Genomic DNA, 21432 nt, shown 5'->3' with positions numbered 1-21432 from the left:
GAATTGCAACAATTATGCAAGAAATTTAGTTAGGGTAAAATATTATTTTCACTTGTGTTCTCTAACTTAGGTTATTTTTCTGTTAAGAGAAAATAAAGTTGTTATGTTAGGGTCAACATATGCTGTGTATAAATTGAACTATTTACAATTGTAAAGTTAAGTTTTATGAAAATAAAAACCGAGATAAAATTCTCAAGTATTTTGTATATACACATTGAGCGGAGTGATACAATTTTCAATTCTGGAAATTCAGATGAAAATGAATCTATGCGGAATTGGGGATAGAGTCACTATACAAATTTATACAGTTCCATCATAATCATACCCAACAAAATTCCAATTATTTTCAGTGGAATCACAAGTTGCCACATGGTTAATGGTGGTCTTGCCGACATCTTTAATCGGTACCTTCTTAATTTTATAACTAAATTATTCTACTTTTGCTGATTAGAATTATGTAATCTAGGACAATTCTAGTACTATTTTAATTGAATTGAACTCTTTAAATTATTCGGCTTAGATTATATGGGTCTTGTTTTGATTCTAAAAGTCACCTTTTTATCAGCAATACCAACATTATTTTCTCTTTTGGGTTATTGTTTTTGGGTAAAGATTCAATTTTTGAGTTGGGGATGATAAATTATTTTGGTGGTATCCAGAAACTGGACATTATTATTATTATTTATTATTATTATTATTATTATTATTATTACTCCCTCCAATTCAAAAAGTTGCCCCATTTATTTTTTTAGATTTTAAAATATATTGAAGTGCGATGTTGTTTGATTCGTTTTAATGTAAATTTTATTTATATTAAATTTTTATAATTTTAATTATGTAAAATTAGAGATATTTAGAATTGTATTAGTGTATTGAAAGGTGTGCCAAATAAGACAACTTAAAAGAATTAGAGGGAGTATTATATTATTATTATTATTATTATTATTATTATTATTATGATTTTCGAGTTGAACGTAGGGTGAGGGAAGAGAAGGCCTAGGGGGTAGGCAGCGAGATTGAAACCAAGTCTCCAATCGAGATAAAACCCGATATAATGGTGATATAGGACAATGATGAGAATTATTTTTTGATTTAAATAAATTGGTATTCAACTTTTTTCCAGATAGTGCTATATGACTGTGGGTATATAACTTAGAAGTTACTTTATTCTTGGGGTGAAGATCTATGGCCATATGATCATATGCTTTTTCTTTTTCTCTTTTCTTTTAAAAAAATTGTATAATGTATTTTTGCAATGGACATGATATATATAATTATTGAGACAAACTTACTTGCACATTCCATAATATTAAATGTATTCATTTGCACATTTTTGTTTGCTATGCTATGGCCTTTTTTTTCATCACAAAATTATTGAAGTTGAAAGTTGAAACTATTAGATTTATTGTGATGAAGCATGAAAGGTATTGAGTTCTTCATATAATTGGATCCAAGTACTTGTATTATACACATGTATTTTTTGTCTCCTATGTATAGAATCATACCTTGTTCAAAATGTATCAGGGCTGTACTACAATCCTTGACATTGATTTTTTAAAGTCCATAATTAGGCTAGTTTACTATTTTTTGGCATATATAGGTGCATTTTGGTATAGCTAAACTTGTTGGGTATTTCATAAGGAATGAAGTTTCTTTGTCTTCATCATGTTCGTCATTATACCTAGTATATCCCGCTTATATATAGACTTCATCACATGTTTTGTTAAGATAGTTTTTATGTTGTAACATTGAGAAATTTTGGGTTGGGATTGATCAGTATGTGGTTACTCTATTCAAAGTTAAGGTCTTTTAGTTTGGATCAAAAAATCTGTTCTATTTTGGATATGTTTAATTGTTGTTGGGCGTTAAATTTATAACATTCCGGTGTCTCTGACTACTCATTGAACAAAATCGTAATGATTTTGGTTCGTTATTGAACACACATAATTCTAGTTAGGTGTAATGTTTCTTTGTGGCTCACAATTACTTATCAGGTTTTGAGCTGAACTATATGGATTTAATTTTTATATGATAGGCTCTTCTAAATAAGGTGTACTATTTTGATATTTTTGATTGTTGGTGGGCGTAAAGATTACAATATTATGGTGTCTCTGACTACTCAAAGAAAAAAAATTGCAATGATTTGATTTGTATGATGCTATGAACTGTTTAGTCAGTTATTGAACACACAAAATCTCTAAGGTGTCATTTTATTTTTTTATTTTTTTTTGTGGCTGACAATTGTTGAACGAGAATTGATTAAGAAAGGGAGGCTAAGGAGGGTATGATCTCAGTAAACTTGCCTTGCAATAAATAAGATCGGTGAACGAGAATCCAGAGAAATTAAGCTTAAATTCATGGTTTGTTGCTTCCGTTCTTAGGCAGTTCACCTCACTTGTTGTGGCAATACACGGTGCTATTTGTGATGAATATTTTGCGATTTAACCGTGACTATCGTGAATTATGCACCCTACTGCTTGTTTGTACATTTGAGTACGAGTATTTTGTAAATGTATTTGACCGAATGGTCAATGGTACTGTACTCTTTGCTGTTGTGATGCGAGTTTGTCAAATATGCCTTGATGCCTTCGTAGAATGATGAGTTTACGTTATGATATCTGCTTTCGAGATTTTCTTTCATTCTTTTTCTGCTATAATTTCTTTATAGTTTATATTCTTTTTCACTATCTTATTGCATAGTTTATTGCATCCTTTATTACATTTCTTATTTCTGACATTGCTGTCATTGTATGTGTTTATGTGCAGGATACATTTATATGACCACGCGTTAAGCAAGCTTTCTAAGTTAACGAACTTTCTAGACTATGTCTGAAGATCAGGCCAGTTCCACACGAAGAAATGAAATATCCGACAAAATTCTCTCTAGAGGACGAAGGTAATTTAGGCTTGCTATTGCTGTTTTACGTACCACCTGTTAGTAGTATCTTTTCCTGTTCTACTCAATATATTATGGGTCTGAAATGCCAAAGCTGAGAGGCTTTATTTATGTTCATTTTTTTTTGTTTAGTGTCATAGAAAAGATATTTAGCATTTGCTTTTGATAAAAGTAGACTTTTAGTCTCAATGGTTGATAAATCTTCCAACAAGAAAAATTATTTCTATGCATTGTTAAATTTAGACACCATATGGCAGTGTTAAATTACTAATTTTTGCTCCACTCATGAGTTTCATATTCATCTTGAACTAGACTTGGCTAATGGTATTACCTGCTTGGAATTATTCTTCTTAATCCTGTAAACATTACATGAGTTGAGTTTGTGCTAAATTGTAATGACTTGATTTGACATGGAAATTATTGTGGTCATTGATTGATTGATTCACTTTCTTTTTGAAAGTCAAGCTTGATTAAATTTCAACTTTTTTGATGTTTTAGTTACATATGCATCAAACCATCATGTTGTGAGCTCTTGTTGAAGTTGTCTTTACGTGGATTTTCTTTCAAATACAAGATTTGTAAATTTTTTTTATTGTGTAACTGTTGAATGTGTGCATTAAAGACAGTTGATAGGGAACTGATTTGTTGGAAATGAATAAGATCTGCATACAACAAGCTAATTGACAATAGAGCTGAATTTTTTCGAAGATTTATTATAAAAAAAATCCAGAAGTTTTTAAATATTCATATAATAAATAATGTGGTGTAATACGTCACTCCATGATACCCAACCTGCTCTCGCAAGTTACCTGCAATCTTTTGCACATGAGCAGGTTGGGTATCATGGAGTGACGTATTACAACACATTATTTATTTTATGGATTTTTAATAGCTTTACTTTAGTATTGAATTTTTTTATTAGTAGATGAATCAATGGGTCTTTGTGACTTAGAGTAAAAGTTTGATATTTGGGACTTACTTTTGTTATGGGGATGTAGTAACCTTCAAATTTATTTCATTTTGAGTTTAAGTTTCTTGTTGGATTATTTATTTAATTTTCAGTTTAACATTTATAATGTATTTTGAAGATATATTGAAGTCATTTTGGATTATGCTTAGTAGCACCTTCATCTAATTATGTAGATATTAGATGGGATGTTACACTTATCACCTAAATTCAAACTGAACCAACCCTTTGTGATCGACTTGTTTGGCACGCCTTTTTAAAGTTTATTCAGATCTTTCTGTAAATTCTGCTTGTTAGATGTGTTGAATTGACCATTGAACCCAGTTAAACAATCTCTAAGTTGTCATATAGGAGCAAATTAGACATATATCTAAGTTTGCCAACCAATTTGACTGGATTGTACTTCACGTATAGTTTCAAACACTTTTAACAATGCTGATTAACAATGCTGACTTAGGGAAAGGGTTGAGTTTGGGTTGCGGGCTATCTTACTAGGACTCGAGCACTTTAGTGTTGGAAACAAAATAATGTTCAAGTATGTGACTCGACAATTGTCTGAATAATTGCCATGATTTTGCTTTAACCGAAGTGTTTTGCATACACATTCAGAGTTTCTAGGCTATGTGAGGTAAAATGAAGAGTTTGAGTAACATAGGTTGCGGAATGAGTTGACGAATTAGCGGGTTCCGTTTGGATGAGTCAAAGAGGATCTAATGATGCATTATTTTCTTAAATTTTTTTGTGTTGTCTCCTATGAGTTAGAATGAAGTTTTGTGTTTGAACAATTGGTTATTTTTAGTTTCTCTTTGAGTGTCTTGTGCCCTTAGTCGTTACATGTGATCTTTCTATTTCTTGTATAATTCTTATGAATAAGGGTTATGGGTGGTACACAACTGGTGATAATTAGGTGCTATGCATATTGTCTTGTGGGCCTTGCTCCTTTTTATACATTATTGAAGGTTATCAAAAACACAACAGTATATTGCCTCAAGACTCTATGCTACCATAATGGCTAATCCCTATGAGGGGGGAATTGTGATGTATCCAACCTTTCTCTTGTTAGATTGACACTGGATTGCAAATACCCTTTGTAACCTCACATAACTAAGAAGCGCACTTGTTTTGACTTTTTGACTGAGATCGTGAATTAATGTTGTTCATCGTCCTAGTGAATTCTTCTTTTAGAGTTATTTTCATGGCCATTTTTTGTGATAATTTTCTAAACATTTTTGTGTAATAATCCCAGGCATAGGATATGATAACCGTAGTAAATTGAATTAAGTTGTTTAGCAATTTGTACAATATATGCTCAAAAAACTTGATACAATTGTACATTTTTCGTTTGATGGGTGTGCTTCGGTTTGATCTTTGTAAGCAGAATGTCAGATCAGGAAATTTTTTTAAAGTTAATATTTCACATTCCTGTTATTGTTCTTTCTACTTAAGTTGAAATTTTCAATGCTTTCCTACGAAAGATTACATGGACACATATTTTCTTATGATCTTGATTGATTCAATACTGATGAGTTGCAAAATTTCAAATTGTTGTTCGATGGATCATTTTGATAATTGTAATTGCAGGCTTCTAGGATCTTGGAACTTCCATCATTGTGGATTTACCATCTTAAGATGGGAATTGATTAAATGAGGAATATTGATTGCCTTACTTCTTAGATGGGCTTATAGATGTAATTGTCACAAAAAGCACATACCCTCTTGTGAAGGATATATTGGAGGTATGTTTATGGTGCAACTCTTATTATAGAGCCCTTTTTCTTATTTTATGTCAATGTCTGATTCTGTGTGCACATGCATGTCTACATGATCATGTGATGCATCATAAGTGCATGTGCATAGTTTGTGAGTAAGGGTAAAGTGTGGCCTTCCAAAAGATTAAAAAAGTAGCATACAATTTTTTAATAAAAAAAGATGATCTTTAGTAGATTTCATAGTGAATGTGTCTCAACATTTAGGAAAAATGATTTGCTTCCATCAAAGAAACCTTGCTAATTGCACTCCTAACTAGCAAGCTGCCCCTTGCTGTCTTGTTTCTCAACCTTCATCCTGTTGGAAAAAAGTTTATCTTTGTCATATGTCTGTGTGCGTTCTATCTACAAGTCGTAACTAGCATTCGTACGTTTTTAGTAATTTCCCAATTTCTCCCTCTCCTTCCGGTTTAAAGAGTTTAGCTTTGTTATATGTCTATGTGTTCTTTCTAGATTTTTTCATTGCAAAAAAGTTTGCTTAAGCTGGCAAATAAAACTTTGTAAGGAACTTTTAAAGTCAAAGTGCCTGACATTTGCCTTAAGATATAAAAATGTAGTTTTCTGAATTTATGAGATCAACATTGAAATATAGAATGCAGTAATTGAAATTAATCACGGTAAGTCTATGGAAGAAACCATTAGTTTGGTCGGTCTAAGTGTTGCTAGCTATTGTTATTGTGGACATTCTAAATTAGGATACTTAACCACGAAATTGATCTTTTATTTGGTTTTTGTTTCTAGATTTCGACACTACAATCTTCATTTGATTTTCTAAATTGAATGTCAAGTGTTTTATGAGGACTTTCTAAAAACTTTATGTTGGCCGAGTTGTTGCTATGGATTGAAATAAGACAGCTTTATAAGAACAGTGGCTTCTATAAGAGTGAAAGTTGCTTTGCATGGCCGTATGAGAAATTTTCTAAAAGCTCATACTCTTATCTCCTAAGCCTATATAGATGATAATTGTGCATATAGTAGAGACAATTTTAGTTCATGGAAGAATATAATATTGACTAGATTGAGGAAAGGAACGTTCATTATAGGTCATGGATTTAGTTTTATTAAGAAAATCATTTTTTGATGTCGCATACTCTTTGGGCCCTAAGAGTACTATTAAAAAGGCAAAGAGTGGCTTAATCTACTTGGGAAAGGTGTATGCGTGAATGAATGACTGCTTAGAGAAGTTCTTTTGGTGCATGTATAGGTTCATAGTTCATTCGTTCGGATCAATGGAATACTTGTCTGGGGATATTTGTTGGTCTTGTTCTTAGGCATAGTTGTGGATATCCTCATTTTGTCATGTCCGTTGTGTTTTCTGTTCTTCCGATGTTAGTTTTTACTTCTTTTGATAATTTTGAATCCACACTAATCTTTGTATGTTGCGAGTTGTATAAAAGTTTATATTACGGAGGTAGTGGTGGTGCACGAGTGTTCCCTTTGTCTATTTAGATCCTTCTCGTTTTTTGTGTTTGTTGTGTTTTCTGTTCTTATTCTGTGTTTGTTTCTGTTAATGATTTTGAATCAACACTAATCTTTGTTTGTTGCGGACTGTACAAAAATGTATATTATTGAGGTAGTGGTGGTGCATGAGTATTCCCTGTGTCTATTTGGATGCTTCTTTGATATATTTCTAGTCATCTTAGAGATACAAGAGGTAAATTTTTGTGTTTGCCGACATGAAATGGTACATGCTTAGTTGTTTGGGTTGTCTACTTGTGGGTTTTTCTTGCATAATTTAAAATGATGTAAAATGAGGGTTCCATGCATAATTACATATTTTACTCACTTCGCATTCATGAAATGATGATATTAAGCTTTTCTTATAAATTTGGAAAGGGTAAGTGCTTTGTTAATTTAATGAAAAATCATTAAAAAAAAAAGGAATAATAAATAGGGGAGGATTTGAATTGAAAATATCGCTTCACAAATTCATATATACCATTACCATCATCATCATCATCTTCATCATGCCCGCTATATCAAGAGAGGGATAGAAGACGCCATACCATACCCTTATCACAAGGGATAAGTAGATTGCGACTATAGATACCCTCGACTCAAGACAAACGTGCAAATGACTACACATGCCAACACAAGACCCAAAACATGTAATAGGCATTAGGCAAGATAAAAAACATGGCAAGAATAACTGGCTAACAATAAACCATAGAAATATAAAACAATCATATCAACACCAACAATAAACATGTCAACAATAACTACCAATGGTATAGGATACGAATCATGCGTCTCCAACGAGGTTTAGTCCTAGTCAAGTCCTTAGAGAGGTGCAACTCACCCATGTCATTCCTAATATGTTGAAAGTTTTAGAGATGGAACCAATTAGTCAATGTAGTGTGACATGTGAAAGTAAATGACTTACTCCTCAAATCTCCATTTCAAAAAGCAATTATCATTTATATGAGTGAATTAGCTGATTTTCTTATTTCCTTTAAGCTAAATCTAAAATTTCTCTTTTGGTCACAAAGACTAAACCTATTTAGGCAATCTCATATTTGATAATTGTCCTCAAATTTAATTTCTCAACCCATGGTGAATTATTCTCAATTAACTTTTTCTCTCCAATATAACTTGTACACACTCTTAATCTTGGAGAGCCGAGTAATTTAAGATCTTGAAGATGCATATTTTTTTAACATCCTTGAAAGTTTGATTGTGAGTGGTGTTGGCTTTGTTAGTTACAATTCTCTACTTTTACCTAGTATTTCTTAAATATATTATATTATATTGCGAATGTTTAGCCTTGTAAATGATACAAGGGTTCTACTCTATCAATGTAGGAGGTAGATCAAATTTGAAAATCTTGTGGATCATGGATTGTTTTAGATAGTAAGGTACTATTCCTCATAAGCATTTGCTATCTATAATCTATGATTAATTTGATGTTTATGTTAGTTTATGTTGATATTTGTTAAAATCTTAGTTTTGCTTGGTTAGTAAAATTATGAAGTAAATTACCTTGGCTCACCATGCTTAAGCTATCCATAACTATCATGTATTTAATCAAACTTTTCATTTTACCTCAAGTAGACGTGTAACATGCTTGACCTGTCAACTTCAATGATACCTTTTTGACCTAAAACCTTGGAATTTTTCTCAAAATAGTCGAGTCAAACACATGGATATGTACCTAAACTTGACACAAGTACCCAAGTTTGCGTAACATAGATGAAAGGACTACCCTCAAGTACTCAAGCTAACGAAAATAGTTTCTGATTTTATGTGGGTTAATTTTATCACTATAAAGGAAATGAGTTTTTCTCGTGGAGGGTTTAGGTTTACAATACTGACCATAAAGTTCTTTTTTTTTGTTTTAGTTTGTTCTATAAAGTTCTTCTCGATTCACTTTATATTATTTTTGCATATAGTCCCCCTACTTGACCACCACTCTCCAAACGAAATTTGTGTGTGCGAGGAAAACACAGATATGTTACATTCTAAATAATGTTTGGATCTTTGTAATTAAGGGTTTTCCACTTAGGTTTCCATTCCATCATTGTCACTTCAATTTCTTTTTGGGGTACCTTATAAATTACAAAGCTTTTTGTTATTTATAGAATAAAGTATCCTGGATCATTAGAGACATCGTGTTCTTCCAACAGTTTGGCATGCGCTCAAAATAAACTATTTAATACAGTGCAAATAAAAGAAAATTCAACTTACAAGATATAACTGCATTCCCACTACTTAGAGAAAAATCTCTGAAGAGTCAAATGTTTAGCTGTTTAAGACCCAGCCAATCAACACTCTTGCCACTCAACTACTCTTGGTCTTGGGCTTTCAGGAAGAACTTGTCTCTGTTATTTCAGCTAGTTTTTGAAGATTTAATTTCACGACAGTATCTGCAAACATCTTTGTGTCGTCTGCTGTGTTCCCCTCTGGAATGTCCACAGTATACGACTCTAAGACGATAGTGTAAATCTTCCCCTTAAGGCTAATGTCATTCACTGTTGTAACTGAGCAGTAATTCTTAAGCCTGTGCTCACCTCCTAGGATCTTGAAGCTTAATAGGCGTCTCTGATCGTCAAGCATCTCTAGTCTCTCTGTGCTTCTTTCTGCTGGAATTCCCGAGATTACCGTAACCTCCCTCACGCTACCTACCCCTCCATCACCCCTCATTGTGCAACTTTTGATGAAATGCTTGTATGCTTGCGGGTTATCAAAGGCTCGGACATACCGCCAAACAACATTTGCTGGGGCGTTAATGCGCTGTGCTATTATAGATGTGCATTTGTTTGGGGGCAAGTCCGGTTTGTGGCATGTGTTGATTGTATTCTGTAGCTTACTGTATTCTTCTGCTGTTATACCTTGGAAAGATAATGGGTTCTGATCCATTAGCGGGTGTCTTTTTTTTGTTGAAATAACAAGTGGGAGAGACAGGAGGAATTCTGAAAATGGTTTGAGGATGGAAAAAGGACTTATATATCCCCCCTCATGTGACAAAAGGCTTATTTTTTGGCCTTTTCTTTGGGAGTGCTTGGGAGAATGGTTTTTGGACTTTTCTGGGTGAGTATCTAATATGTTAATCTGGAGAAAGAGATGCTTTTTTGTTGTTATTGGACAGCACAATGATCTTGGTGAAATTACTTGGTAAAAGTTGGTAGCTATTTCATCAGGCAAAACCCTTAGCTGCCTTAGGGTTTACTGTCATTACTCATTTGCTCATTCTTTAACCATGGTTTATACCATGCCGACATGATATTAAATATTCATGAAAAAAAGATTCTTGAATTAAGGCACCTTTTACCTATGCTTTATGGTCAATTCTTTATGTACTAGAAATTGCATTGGACACGTATTAGAGAGGGAATAAAGAACTACCTTATCATCTTCATCATCATCCAAATGAGTCTCGCATAGAGGCAGGGTCTGGGGAGGGTGGGAAAGAAGGCAGACTAGTGCCCTCATCACGATGAGGTTGCGATCGAAGAGAGCCCCTCAGCTTGTGTATTGGGAATAAAAAACTACCTGAAATCTCTAAACATCCCTAGCCGGAAATTGTTTTAGTTGCAGTGCAGTTTTTGCTCTCTTTTGTGATTGTGGAATTGCTCTTCTGCTTTTGTTGGGAAAATGTTTCCAACATCTCACTGAGGTTAAAAAACTCATTTTGCATTAAAATTCGAAATGTAGCTAATTGAGTGGTACAAAGGAGTAATAATTTATCTTTTGATTTACTATGATCCACCAGCCATCAAGATAGCCTTATTGCACCTATATAGCTTATTAGTTTTGTAGGACTAGTGTGGAAAAAGGATGCCTTTAAGTCTTATAGTTTATGTTGTATGACCCTTATTTGCTAATTACTACTTGTCCTATTGCTACTATTAAGAGGAGAAATTGGTGTTATAATTTATGTTGGTTTCATGTAGATATTTTGGGGAGGATAAAATGCAAATGTGATTTTGTTGTACAGCCTTCTGTGCTGGAAAAAAAATGTGATGGTTAATAAACACAAGCTTGGTAGTGTCTTCGCACTACCGAATTTTACTGCAGTGTACGAATAGTTGCTGCTGAGTGCTGATTACAGATGCTCCGACTAGTGCACAGTTAAGTAGTTGAAGATTTTAGTGTCATGCTCTACGTCTGGAGATGGTTCGAGTAGGTTAAGTTTTCTTGCACCACTTAGGGTTTTTCCTTACAAATGTAGTCCTTCAAAGTTTTCGTCTGCTCATATCATCTTTAATTAGGCCACGCTTAAGGAAATAAAGATGAGTAGAGGTGAATTTGAAGGAATTGAAATGGTGGCAAAGAGAAAAATATGGATTTAGAATGAGGATGATGTAAGAAATACGGGATTATTTCCCCTTCATTCGGGAGAAATAGTTCCGTACCTTTCAATAGGGTAAATATTTGCCCGTCCCTCTCCTTCTTCTCAATCGTTTTGCAACTATTTCTTCCGCTTTCCAACGATCACATTTCCTTGATTTTATATCTGATATCCTTTGTGTTCAATCACTTTTATTTCCCTCTTAAATATCTACTTCCAATACAAGCATGACCTTAGTGTGACAGAAAGAGTTTGCACTCCCTCCTGACATCACAATGATGTCATACTTGTATTTTTTTCATCCATATTGTACTTTAATGCATGAAGGTTGTTTGCCATTGTCATGCACTGATATAATTCTGAGTTTTTGTGGTTGGAGCTGTGCTGTTTAGGGCCTGATTATATTAGTGTAGTGAACAAATTACCTAAGAAGCATAGATTAGTGAACAAACTGTCACATAGATTGAAGATACACCTAAGAAGAATCTTCTCCCTTACTCTCTCAAAAGTGCTGAAAGTAACTGAGAAATGAAGGACCAATGTTCATTGCGCCATTATCAACTGTTATGAAAATTGGGAAGTAATAACTACATGTATATATGAATGAAAAATTTTTCGCGTATTGGCAGTGGCGGATACAGATAAAAAAAGAGTGATGTTAATTTAAGTAAAACACGCCTACTGGGTTTTTATCTCTGGTCACGTATGTGGAAGACAATATACTAACCAACTCATATAGGGTATATTTTCATGTAATATTTGATTTTGTTTTGGATTTAAATGATGTCAACTGACCTCAATGACATCACTCTAAATCTGCCTCTCCTCCACTGTGTATTGGTTCTTCCTTCAGGCAAAACAGTTGGATAAGTTTGCACGATTGCATCTGCTTTTAACCTAATAAAAATTATTTTAAGCATATCATGTATGTCATTTTTGCAGGAAAAAAACTTCATTGTCATTTGCTTGTCTTGAGGTGGGAAGGAGTCCGTTCTAGATGGTTTATCTCGTTCTCGAGGTTAGTTTGTATAATTGTTTCATTTGATGTAATAGAATTCCTTTCATTTGCGCTGTCAAGTACTGGTAAAAAAAATTCACATATTCTTGTACGAGACGGTCTAACTGTGAGATACCCCTTATATATGGATTAAATAGCCTAATAATACAAATTATTAGCATATATACTTTTTGTTTTGAGATCGTCTCTCACGCAAAAATAACTCTAAAAAGTGTAGCACCTCTTGAGTTGCTCAAAGAGTCTTTGAAACATGTTCATTATAAATAATTGAAGGAGCCGCAATGATGGGCTCGTCAAATACTCAACTTGTTATTTATAGTAATGAGACAACCCCACTTTTGTGAAAATGGTGTCAAAGTTTACTATATCGAGAAAGTTAGGTAGGTCCCTTGAAGGAGGTTGACTCTCTTTATCACATAGATCTTATAAAAGGCTCCTGCTCATTAATTTATATTTAGTGTCATTAGGGATCTGAACAAGTTGCCAATTTTAAACTGCAAAAATTTTGCAACTTGTGCATAATTTACCATTTATTGGTTAATACTTTTCAATTTAAGGATTTGTGTAGTCATGGTAAGTTATTCCTAACTGACTGATGAATTAAGTAATATACCCTTTGGGCTTTGAATATGTGGTTCTTATTGGTCTTCTGTTCATGCTTTTTGTAGTGTTAATAACTTTATTAACTTTATATTTAGTCTGTACTAAGGAACAAATTTAGCTTCTATAGGAAGAACCTTATAGAGTGGGCAGAAAAAATTCGAAACGAAGATATAAAAAAGGGTTTAAGAGTCGCAAATATTGAAGAAAAGATGAAAAATAATCTTTTAAGATGGGTTTGGGCATCCTAGACATGACATTAGTGAACCAATAAGGAAGACAAAAGGTTGGAATTCGAGGGACTTAAAAGAGGACTAGAAGACCGAAGATGACGAATAAGAGTTCATATAGATGACCAATGAAATTGATTAAGGCTATGTCATTGTTGGTGTTGTTGAGGAAGAACCTTATAATGAATCTTATTTATTGATATAATTTAATAATAGCTTCTTAGCTATTGTAATTGTATTATATGATGTACTTTTTTAGAGGATAATTAATCAACTTATAGCTTAATTATGTGAACGGATAAAATTATGAGTAACTATATTATAAGTGATTTGTAATAATTTAAGTTAATGGGTATTAATGAAATATTAACGGGAAGATGTTAAAAGAACTTCTACAATTTAAAGAGATGTTACAATAAATTTTAACCTCTTCTCGACAAATAACGTTGTAATTGTGTAATATTGGCGTTAAATGTCACGTAATGGTCAACACAAAATTTTAACATGGAAATCCATGCACTGTTATATGACAAAATTTAACGCCACGACAACCCTCAAACATGTCTTATAATGGCCATTACAAAACATAACGAGCGAGTTTTTATTCCGTGGATAAGGATCGAATAAAATATAATCTTTGTTACCAGCAATTTCTCACGTTGATTTGCTTTAGTTCATGTCTAAACCTCTCTTAACCTTTGTCTTCACCTTAGCCTTGTTGTCTAATAAAGCTCTTTGAAGGATTGAGTATCAAAGTTGTAGGATGAACCATACCTTATTCTAAATTTGTAGTTTAAAATTATAATTATATATTTTTTTATGTAGCAAATTTAAATGGGTTGAGTAGCATTCATGATTAACCAGCTAACCACACACATCCTTAAATTTTCACTATCTGTTCAAACATCAAAGTCACCCTTCAAAATCATTCTGTATTCCATAAGGCTATAGTTGTATAGTTGTCATCTTAATGGCTTATTCAATGCTCACTTCTGTCACTCCTATTTTAATCAAATATCTTATTTAGTTTTGTATATTTGTCGATGCACTATTTCAATCCTAAGCATCTCTAATTGTATTTGGTTAAAAATTATATTTCTAATTATACTTGGTTAAAAAATTTTAAAATTGTATATTAATAGAATCTACATTGAGACGAATCAATAAGATCCCACTTGACTATATTTTAACTTATAGATTAAGAATAAAATACAAACAAAAGCAATCGATGAATAGTGCTAAAAATTAATAGGACATTTGATCAAATAAGGTGGGAGTACATGTTTTCTAAAACTACTTATCTATTTTTAGAAAAATAAATATTAAAAGCAATGGAATGCATTTGGTTTCTAAAAAAATATGTATGTCTAAAAATGTTTGTAATTGGAAGTTCTTCATGCTTCTAAGATATTCTAGAAGTTGATATTATAATTAGTACTCTATAGTCTATACTACTACTACTACTACTTAGTGTATTGCAATAATTGAAACTTCTTGGTGTTACAGAGGTTTCTTTCTGGAGAAATCTGCTTGTTTAAAATTAGTAAGATTTTACAATTCCCATGCAAATGTTGACAAACTTCTCTTTATATTCTTTCTTTGAAATAAATGGGTTTGTTTATTTATATTCTCTCAGCCCCTTTTAATGGATGAAATTTAGTGGAAGAGAAATTGGGTTAAAGAATCCCACAAAAATAAATGGAGGATAGAATTAATTGTCTGTTTGATAGATGGTAATAAATGGTGACAATGGGAATAAAAAAATAGTATAATTTTGGTTGAAAAATTTCTTGGCTACCTTAATGGTCATGTTTGTCCAACTTCAATCATCTTCGTAATTTATTCATATGTATTACTATTTGGAGATGTGGTATTAGGTGGTAATGAAAATTTGTAAAAAAAACCTTTTTTGTGATCAAAATTTCATTTCTATGGGAATGATATAAAACTTTTGATGAAATTTTACACTATAAATCATTTCCGTTACCACCATTTTATTCCCCTAATCAAACGGGCCGTAAGTGTTTAAAATGTAGAGAGATCATAAGTTTGTACACGAGTTTAAAAGAATGAGAGTGAGACCATTGCTGAGAATGGAAAGAGTGCAAAATCAGTAGTACACATTAAAATAAGAAAGTGGTACGAAATAAGAGGGACAAAAAGCGTATTTACGATCCGTGTATAAACCTTAAACTCAAGTTCCCATATAAAATAAAATAAATCAACATTTAATAAAGATTATATTACCCTATCTAACAGTAATTCAAAACTAAATAAATTCATTCCAATGAACAATAACATATATTCTCTTCCATTTGTATTTTGTTCCTATCTTTTGTCCAATGCTCTTAGCACTTGCAAATTTCAATTCTTTATTCTTATAGTGCTTATCGCTTATTACTTCTCCTAAATTCAAATAAAGAAGGAGAGTGGGCAGCAGGTTAGTGGCAATCAACTCATTAAAGCTTAGTCACCGACTCACATCTAGGGATGGGCAAGGGTTTAAGACCCTACCCGGACCCTAATGGACCCTACTCTTTTTTAAGGGTAAGGGTATATTTTTTGTGGACCCTAAGGGTCCGGGTCTAAAAATATTATAAGGTTTCGGGTTCGGTAGACCCGGACTCGACCCTTAGACCCTTTTTATTTTTTATATTTTCAATTTTTTTTGGATTAATGAGTATAATTTGTAACAATTGAGAAAATAAATTAGGCTTAAGTATAAAACAGTATTTAATCCCTCCTCATTTTATTTTATGTTTTTTTTTCCGTAATTTCTTTTTTTTTCTCTTTTGCCAAAATGAAAATCAGAATTTTCATTATCCTAACACTATTCATCATCTTCCCCAAATTTTTTTTCCCAAACCCTATTTATGGTATGGTTCTAGACCCAAAGGGTTCGGACCCTTAGGGTCAGGGTCTAAATTTTTAGATCCTTAATATCAGGGTCCGGGTCTGGACCCTACCCTAAAATTAGAGTCCGGATTCGGGTAGGGTCCAGGCCCGACCCATACCCTTAAATGCCCATCCCTACTCACATCCCATGATTATGAACAAAAAATCAATTCTCGTGGGTGCGTCCCCTGCTATCCATATGAACGACCATTGAAATTAATATATTAGTTTATATAGCCTCAATCTTTTGGGATTAAGGCTCTAGCATTGTTGCTGTTGTATGTCATTCCTCTTGATATCTAGATCATCTTCAGTTTAGTTTGAACCTTCAACTCTGTCAATCATTAACAAATAAGAAAAAATATGCTACCACTTTGTGCACTTTAATATATTTAGTATACAATTTTAATCTATAGTAACTTATTGTTGAGAATTGTCATGAATGAGTAGTTCATGGTACTATGTATCATAGTGTAAAAACAAGGCCGCATCGTATTGGCCGCATTGTAAAGGTTTTTAACGATATTTAGCGCATCATAAAGGTGTAAAAAATCGCATTTTAGGTCGTATCAAGGAATATTTTTTGGTTTTGACTGATATTTAGGCGTTACGATAAACACATCACCATTTTGTTACCGTAATCGCGACCGTTACCGCATTTTTATTCTATACTATCTACATTGGATTTTGTGCTAATTTGCACCTTGAGCTTTTGTTTTGTTTTGGGAGAATTCCTTAATCAATAATTTTACTTGAAACAATTAGACAAGATAAGAGTTAAGTCTTATTTGAGGAGAGAAAAAGAAAAGAAAATTGAATTTGTTCTAAGTATTAAATTTGCATTAGAATTATTTTGTAGTTTAAAAATTTCTTCCTAGCCTGATGGTATATAGTTGCAAGGGCATATTACTCAAAGACATCAAGGATTCGAAACTCAATAGCAACATTATTTTCTCAATTTTTCAATTTTAAAATGATGAATTTTTTTTTTTTTTCTCTTGGATTTTTGTGTTTCTTGAATCTAGATATAATTTCCAATAAATTTTGTGAAAGCATACTCTTACACCATATTTTGATATCAAATTAGGAGAGAAAAAAAAGGACAGAGAAGGGGAAGGGGAAGGAAGGGTAAGGGTAATAAGAGAGAGTGCACTTTGTTTGTTTAGAAAGGAAGAAAAGAGAAAAGGAAAGAAAATGAGTATTTTCCCTTCAGATCTTTCCACTTTAGGAGCATGTTTTCCTTTCAAACCCCTCTCCTTTATTTTTGTTATCCAAACAAGAAATTCTCCATCTTTCCGAATCCCTCCTGTTTCTTTTCCTTAATTTCTCTCTATCCAAACACAGTGTTTGGCTCTAGCTGAAGGCCATTTTCCCCCATTCGACCAAAATCTGTCCGACTAGATGGTGTTGCATTGTCTTTGATTTTTATCAATTGTCACTACCGTCTTGTTTGCATATAGTTGAGGTATTTAAAACATGTTTTTCCTTGCAGGTCGTATCAATATTGAAAAACATTTGCATCAGAAGAAAAACATTGCTACAGGTCAGTACAGAATACCGATCTCGACACATGATCTTAAACATATTATCTGCAACTAGCGACTTCTCGATATTTTATAAAACTTATGGTTATGTGTTATATGTAAGTGATAGTCCATCCCGTGTAACATAATTTGCTTTTTGAATTTGCGATTCGTTCGAATTTGCCCAAGATAAACTTGGTGTGTAAGTACTCATAAATTTCTTGACCCCATTAGTTGGGTAGCTACCTGAAAGTTGACTCCGAAGTACCTAACTTTGGAGCCAATAGTAGTTTGCTTAACAAGTGTCTCTAACGGTATAAGTATCTAACTGGTGTAAGAGCGGCCGCTTTGTTACTCTAACTCTTCAGTTTGCCTCAAATACACGTGTCAGATCCTTAATACTTGGGCATTTGTATGATACTTAGACACTTTCATTTTGAACTAAAAGTAATGTATTTTTCTATAATTTAGTTGAGTCAGATCAGATACTTAAACACGTACCTGTGTCGGATGTGAGTTTCCAAATCTGGTAACAGAGAGTGGGCATACTTGATGCGGATGAATGATATTCAAGTGGGGATTTGGCCTTTAGAATTGGAGATAGAATTCTTACCATCCTTGAGGATTCAACCAGAACTAGAATTCTTACCATCCTTGAGGATTCAACCAGAACTTTGAGATGATATCAAGTGTGGAAGTCTAGGACACCATTTCTCCACATGCTTGGGTTTGTAAACATTTAGTGTATGTAACGCAACATTCATTCGAGGTTCTATAAACGTTTACATTATAATTTCGAACCCCTCGAGAAGTAACCGGATAAATGGCTAGACGAAAGTATCTATTAGCAATCGACAACACGCACGAATCTTTCCCGTGATTATAACTAGGTAATTGTGAATTGAATAGAATGTAGGAGGAAGTACAAATATTTCTTTTGATCTATTCAGGTGAGTGAGCGATTCGATGGCATGGTATAGAGGAAAATGGAGACGACGGGCAAGACTTGTGTGATAAGTGATCTAAGGCTTTATATAGACTACACTTCCGTTGCTTGATACAAATTTTGTTTCAGGAGATATATAGAGTTGCAACCTTAATTGCAGGGTATGGCTAGTGAAGTTGAAGTCCAACGGAGGGGCATGGAGAATCAAATCCAACATTTTATTTGAAAAAAAATTATCAGATTGAAGTTCAACTTTTTATAATTTTTAATTAAAATAATTAGAGATATTAAATGTTAAAATATTATTTGGACAAATGTGAAAAAACTAAATTAGACTACTAAATTAAATAGGAGGGAGTATTATATTTGTCAATTCTATCAAGTTTCACCTTTCTTTAGTGTGAGTGTGTGACCCTCTTTTATGTTTGTTTGATAAGCCACCGAAAGCAACGCTATGTAGCTTGAGGATAGCATTGCAGTCTTCAGAGTGCACAGACAAGGGTTTGGTTAGGATTAGGATCATCTCTATTACTTTTTTCAATTACTTATGTTAAGATTTTGACACTTATTATAAAATAAAAAATAAATCTTAAAATATATCTTAAGTAATGAAAAGAATTCTAACTCGTGGGTTAGAGCAAAGACTGAAATTGAACTGGAGTGAAAATAATTCTAAATGACTCGCAATAAAAACGATAATCTGAATCAACACAAAATATAATTTAGTACTTCTATATAAAATAAGATCGTATGAATATATCAACTCATACACACTATTTAAAAATGATCGGAGTTAAAAACATAACATATCAACCGTACACACTTTATTTAAATATAGTTTGATACAAAACAATTTTTTTATATTAAAAGTAAAATTGGTCTCCATAAAATAATTTTTTTTTGATGTAACCATAAAATCATTTTCACTTTACACTAAAGGAAGAACTCATTTTCCATTTTTTTTCATTGGTAGTTTATTTTGCGAGTTAATTCAAATCAAACACTAGTATAAAGTTGCTATTCTAAGTAGCGGTTTTAAGTATAAAGTCGCTACTCTAACTACTGGTTTATTATTAAACAATCTAAAATAAATTTTAACTTCAATTCTACGTAAATGATACAGAGGAAATCAATTTTTATTAAAAAAACTCCTCATAACATTAAAATTCAAAATCATACAATAATTTGAATAAACATCTTATATACTCTAAAAAATTTTAAAAGTTGGTGGATGGTGTGGAATAATAATCCATTCATTCCACACAAAATAGGACATTTATTTTTTTATACTATTTACTTAGCACTTTTAATTTGTATTTTATTTTTAATTTATAGATTAAAACATGGTCAAGTGTGATCTTGTTTGATTCATCTCAATGCAAAAATTATTAATATTTATTTTTTATAACATTTCGTTATGAATAATAACGGATATTAAATATTAAATAAGTATATTAAATAGTGTGAAAAAATAAATAAGACATTTGAAGTGGAAGGGGAGTATATTGCGGGAAGGGACCAATACTAATTACTAGAAGTATGATAAAGCCTGCAATACAGTCTAATCCCAGACGTGTGCTGCCCATTTTTTGCGGCATTATATTTATGGAAGCCAGCCTCACCCGGCACCACTGTCGACCGATAGAATAAGAGAAATGACTTTTTATTATTTATATAATAGGCTTAGAGAAGATAATATACGACTTAAAGATTTTATTAAGAAAATACAGTACTTATTTCAATTAACATAGGATCTGATTCTCAGAAGAAAGGAAATTAAGCTAGGATTTTAAACCTAATTTGATACCATGATAAAAATTTTTGCGGTACTAATATTGTCAAATGTTTCATCTGTTCTAAAATACTCACTATATGATTGTTATTGGCACTATTTATAATGTAAACTTATTTTATATATTGCGGTTAATGTGAAAAAAGAAATATAGTCAAATGAGATCATATTTGAATCGTCTATTCTCATGCTTTCATAATATTAACTTTTTATAATTTATAGTTATGCATAATGCAATTTATAAATAAGTAATAAACATATTAAATTGCGTAAAAAGTCAAATATAACAAGTATAATAAAATAGAGGAGGTGCATACGAAAGTTATTGGCTTGATCAAAGGATCGACTTAGCTATTTTAATTTTAAAATAAATTATTTTACAATACTTTGTATTATGTCATCTACCCTCTCATATAAACCAATATACATCACTACGTATATTCATACTCCCTTAAATTAGCAAGTGTCGCATTTGAAATTCAATTTTTGATCAACTTTAATAATCTATTAATTCTATGCCTAAACCCACAAATTTCTAGCCACCATAATTGTGTACATAAATATTCTCTTCGTGTCACGATATTTGCTAAAAGTACACGTGAAAATATATTTAAGAAAAGAAAAAAAAAAGTAATATTTGAAATATGTAGATGAGATAAAAAGATAAATTAGAAAAAGAAGGTGGATCATAGCCAAATACAAAAGTGTAGCAAAATTCATATAACGGATTTAAATGAAAAATATAGTAAAACCCGTAAAACAAATAAATAACTTTTTCTTTTCTTATTTATGTATTTCTATCACTCTTTATATTTATTACTAAATTTTTACCCTTTTTTTTCTTGAATTATAGGGTAGATTGGAAGAAGAGAAAATTACGTAAGAACCAATATCAAAAAGCTAATAAATCTCTTTTTTTTTTTATTTGAGGGTTAAGACTGAACCGGAGAATCCCTTTCATGCAAGAAAAACTTTTTCATATACGTTGAGAATCAATTCTCTATCATAATA

At 32.2% G+C, this 21432-nt stretch overlaps 1 protein-coding gene and 1 long non-coding RNA gene across 3 annotated transcripts; one reads left to right on the top strand and one right to left on the bottom strand.

Moving 5' to 3' along the window:
- Positions 1-127: 127 nt before the first annotated feature.
- On the top strand, positions 128-20552 carry LOC130805133 (uncharacterized). Of its 2 annotated transcripts, XR_009040145.1 has the most exons (6): positions 128-404; positions 2767-2896; positions 5445-5599; positions 8431-8484; positions 12360-12435; positions 17653-20552. It is a non-coding gene; the product is annotated as an uncharacterized LOC130805133 (long non-coding RNA). The 2 variants fall into 2 exon arrangements; XR_009040144.1 differs by lacking the exon at positions 8431-8484 and having other exon boundaries at positions 132-404.
- Positions 8780-10462, bottom strand: LOC130805131 (abscisic acid receptor PYL2-like). The gene has a single exon (XM_057669787.1). It carries the CDS (start codon positions 9983-9985, stop codon positions 9431-9433), a length of 555 nt encoding a protein of 184 aa, XP_057525770.1. The 5' UTR covers positions 9986-10462; the 3' UTR covers positions 8780-9430.
- Positions 20553-21432: the final 880 nt, after the last annotated feature.

The sequence above is a fragment of the Amaranthus tricolor genome, chromosome 2, assembly GCF_026212465.1.
Source record: "Amaranthus tricolor cultivar Red isolate AtriRed21 chromosome 2, ASM2621246v1, whole genome shotgun sequence".
Lineage (NCBI taxonomy): Eukaryota > Viridiplantae > Streptophyta > Magnoliopsida > Caryophyllales > Amaranthaceae > Amaranthus > Amaranthus tricolor.
Note: the sequence above shows the minus strand (reverse complement) of the source record. Positions and strands in the feature narration are given on the sequence as shown.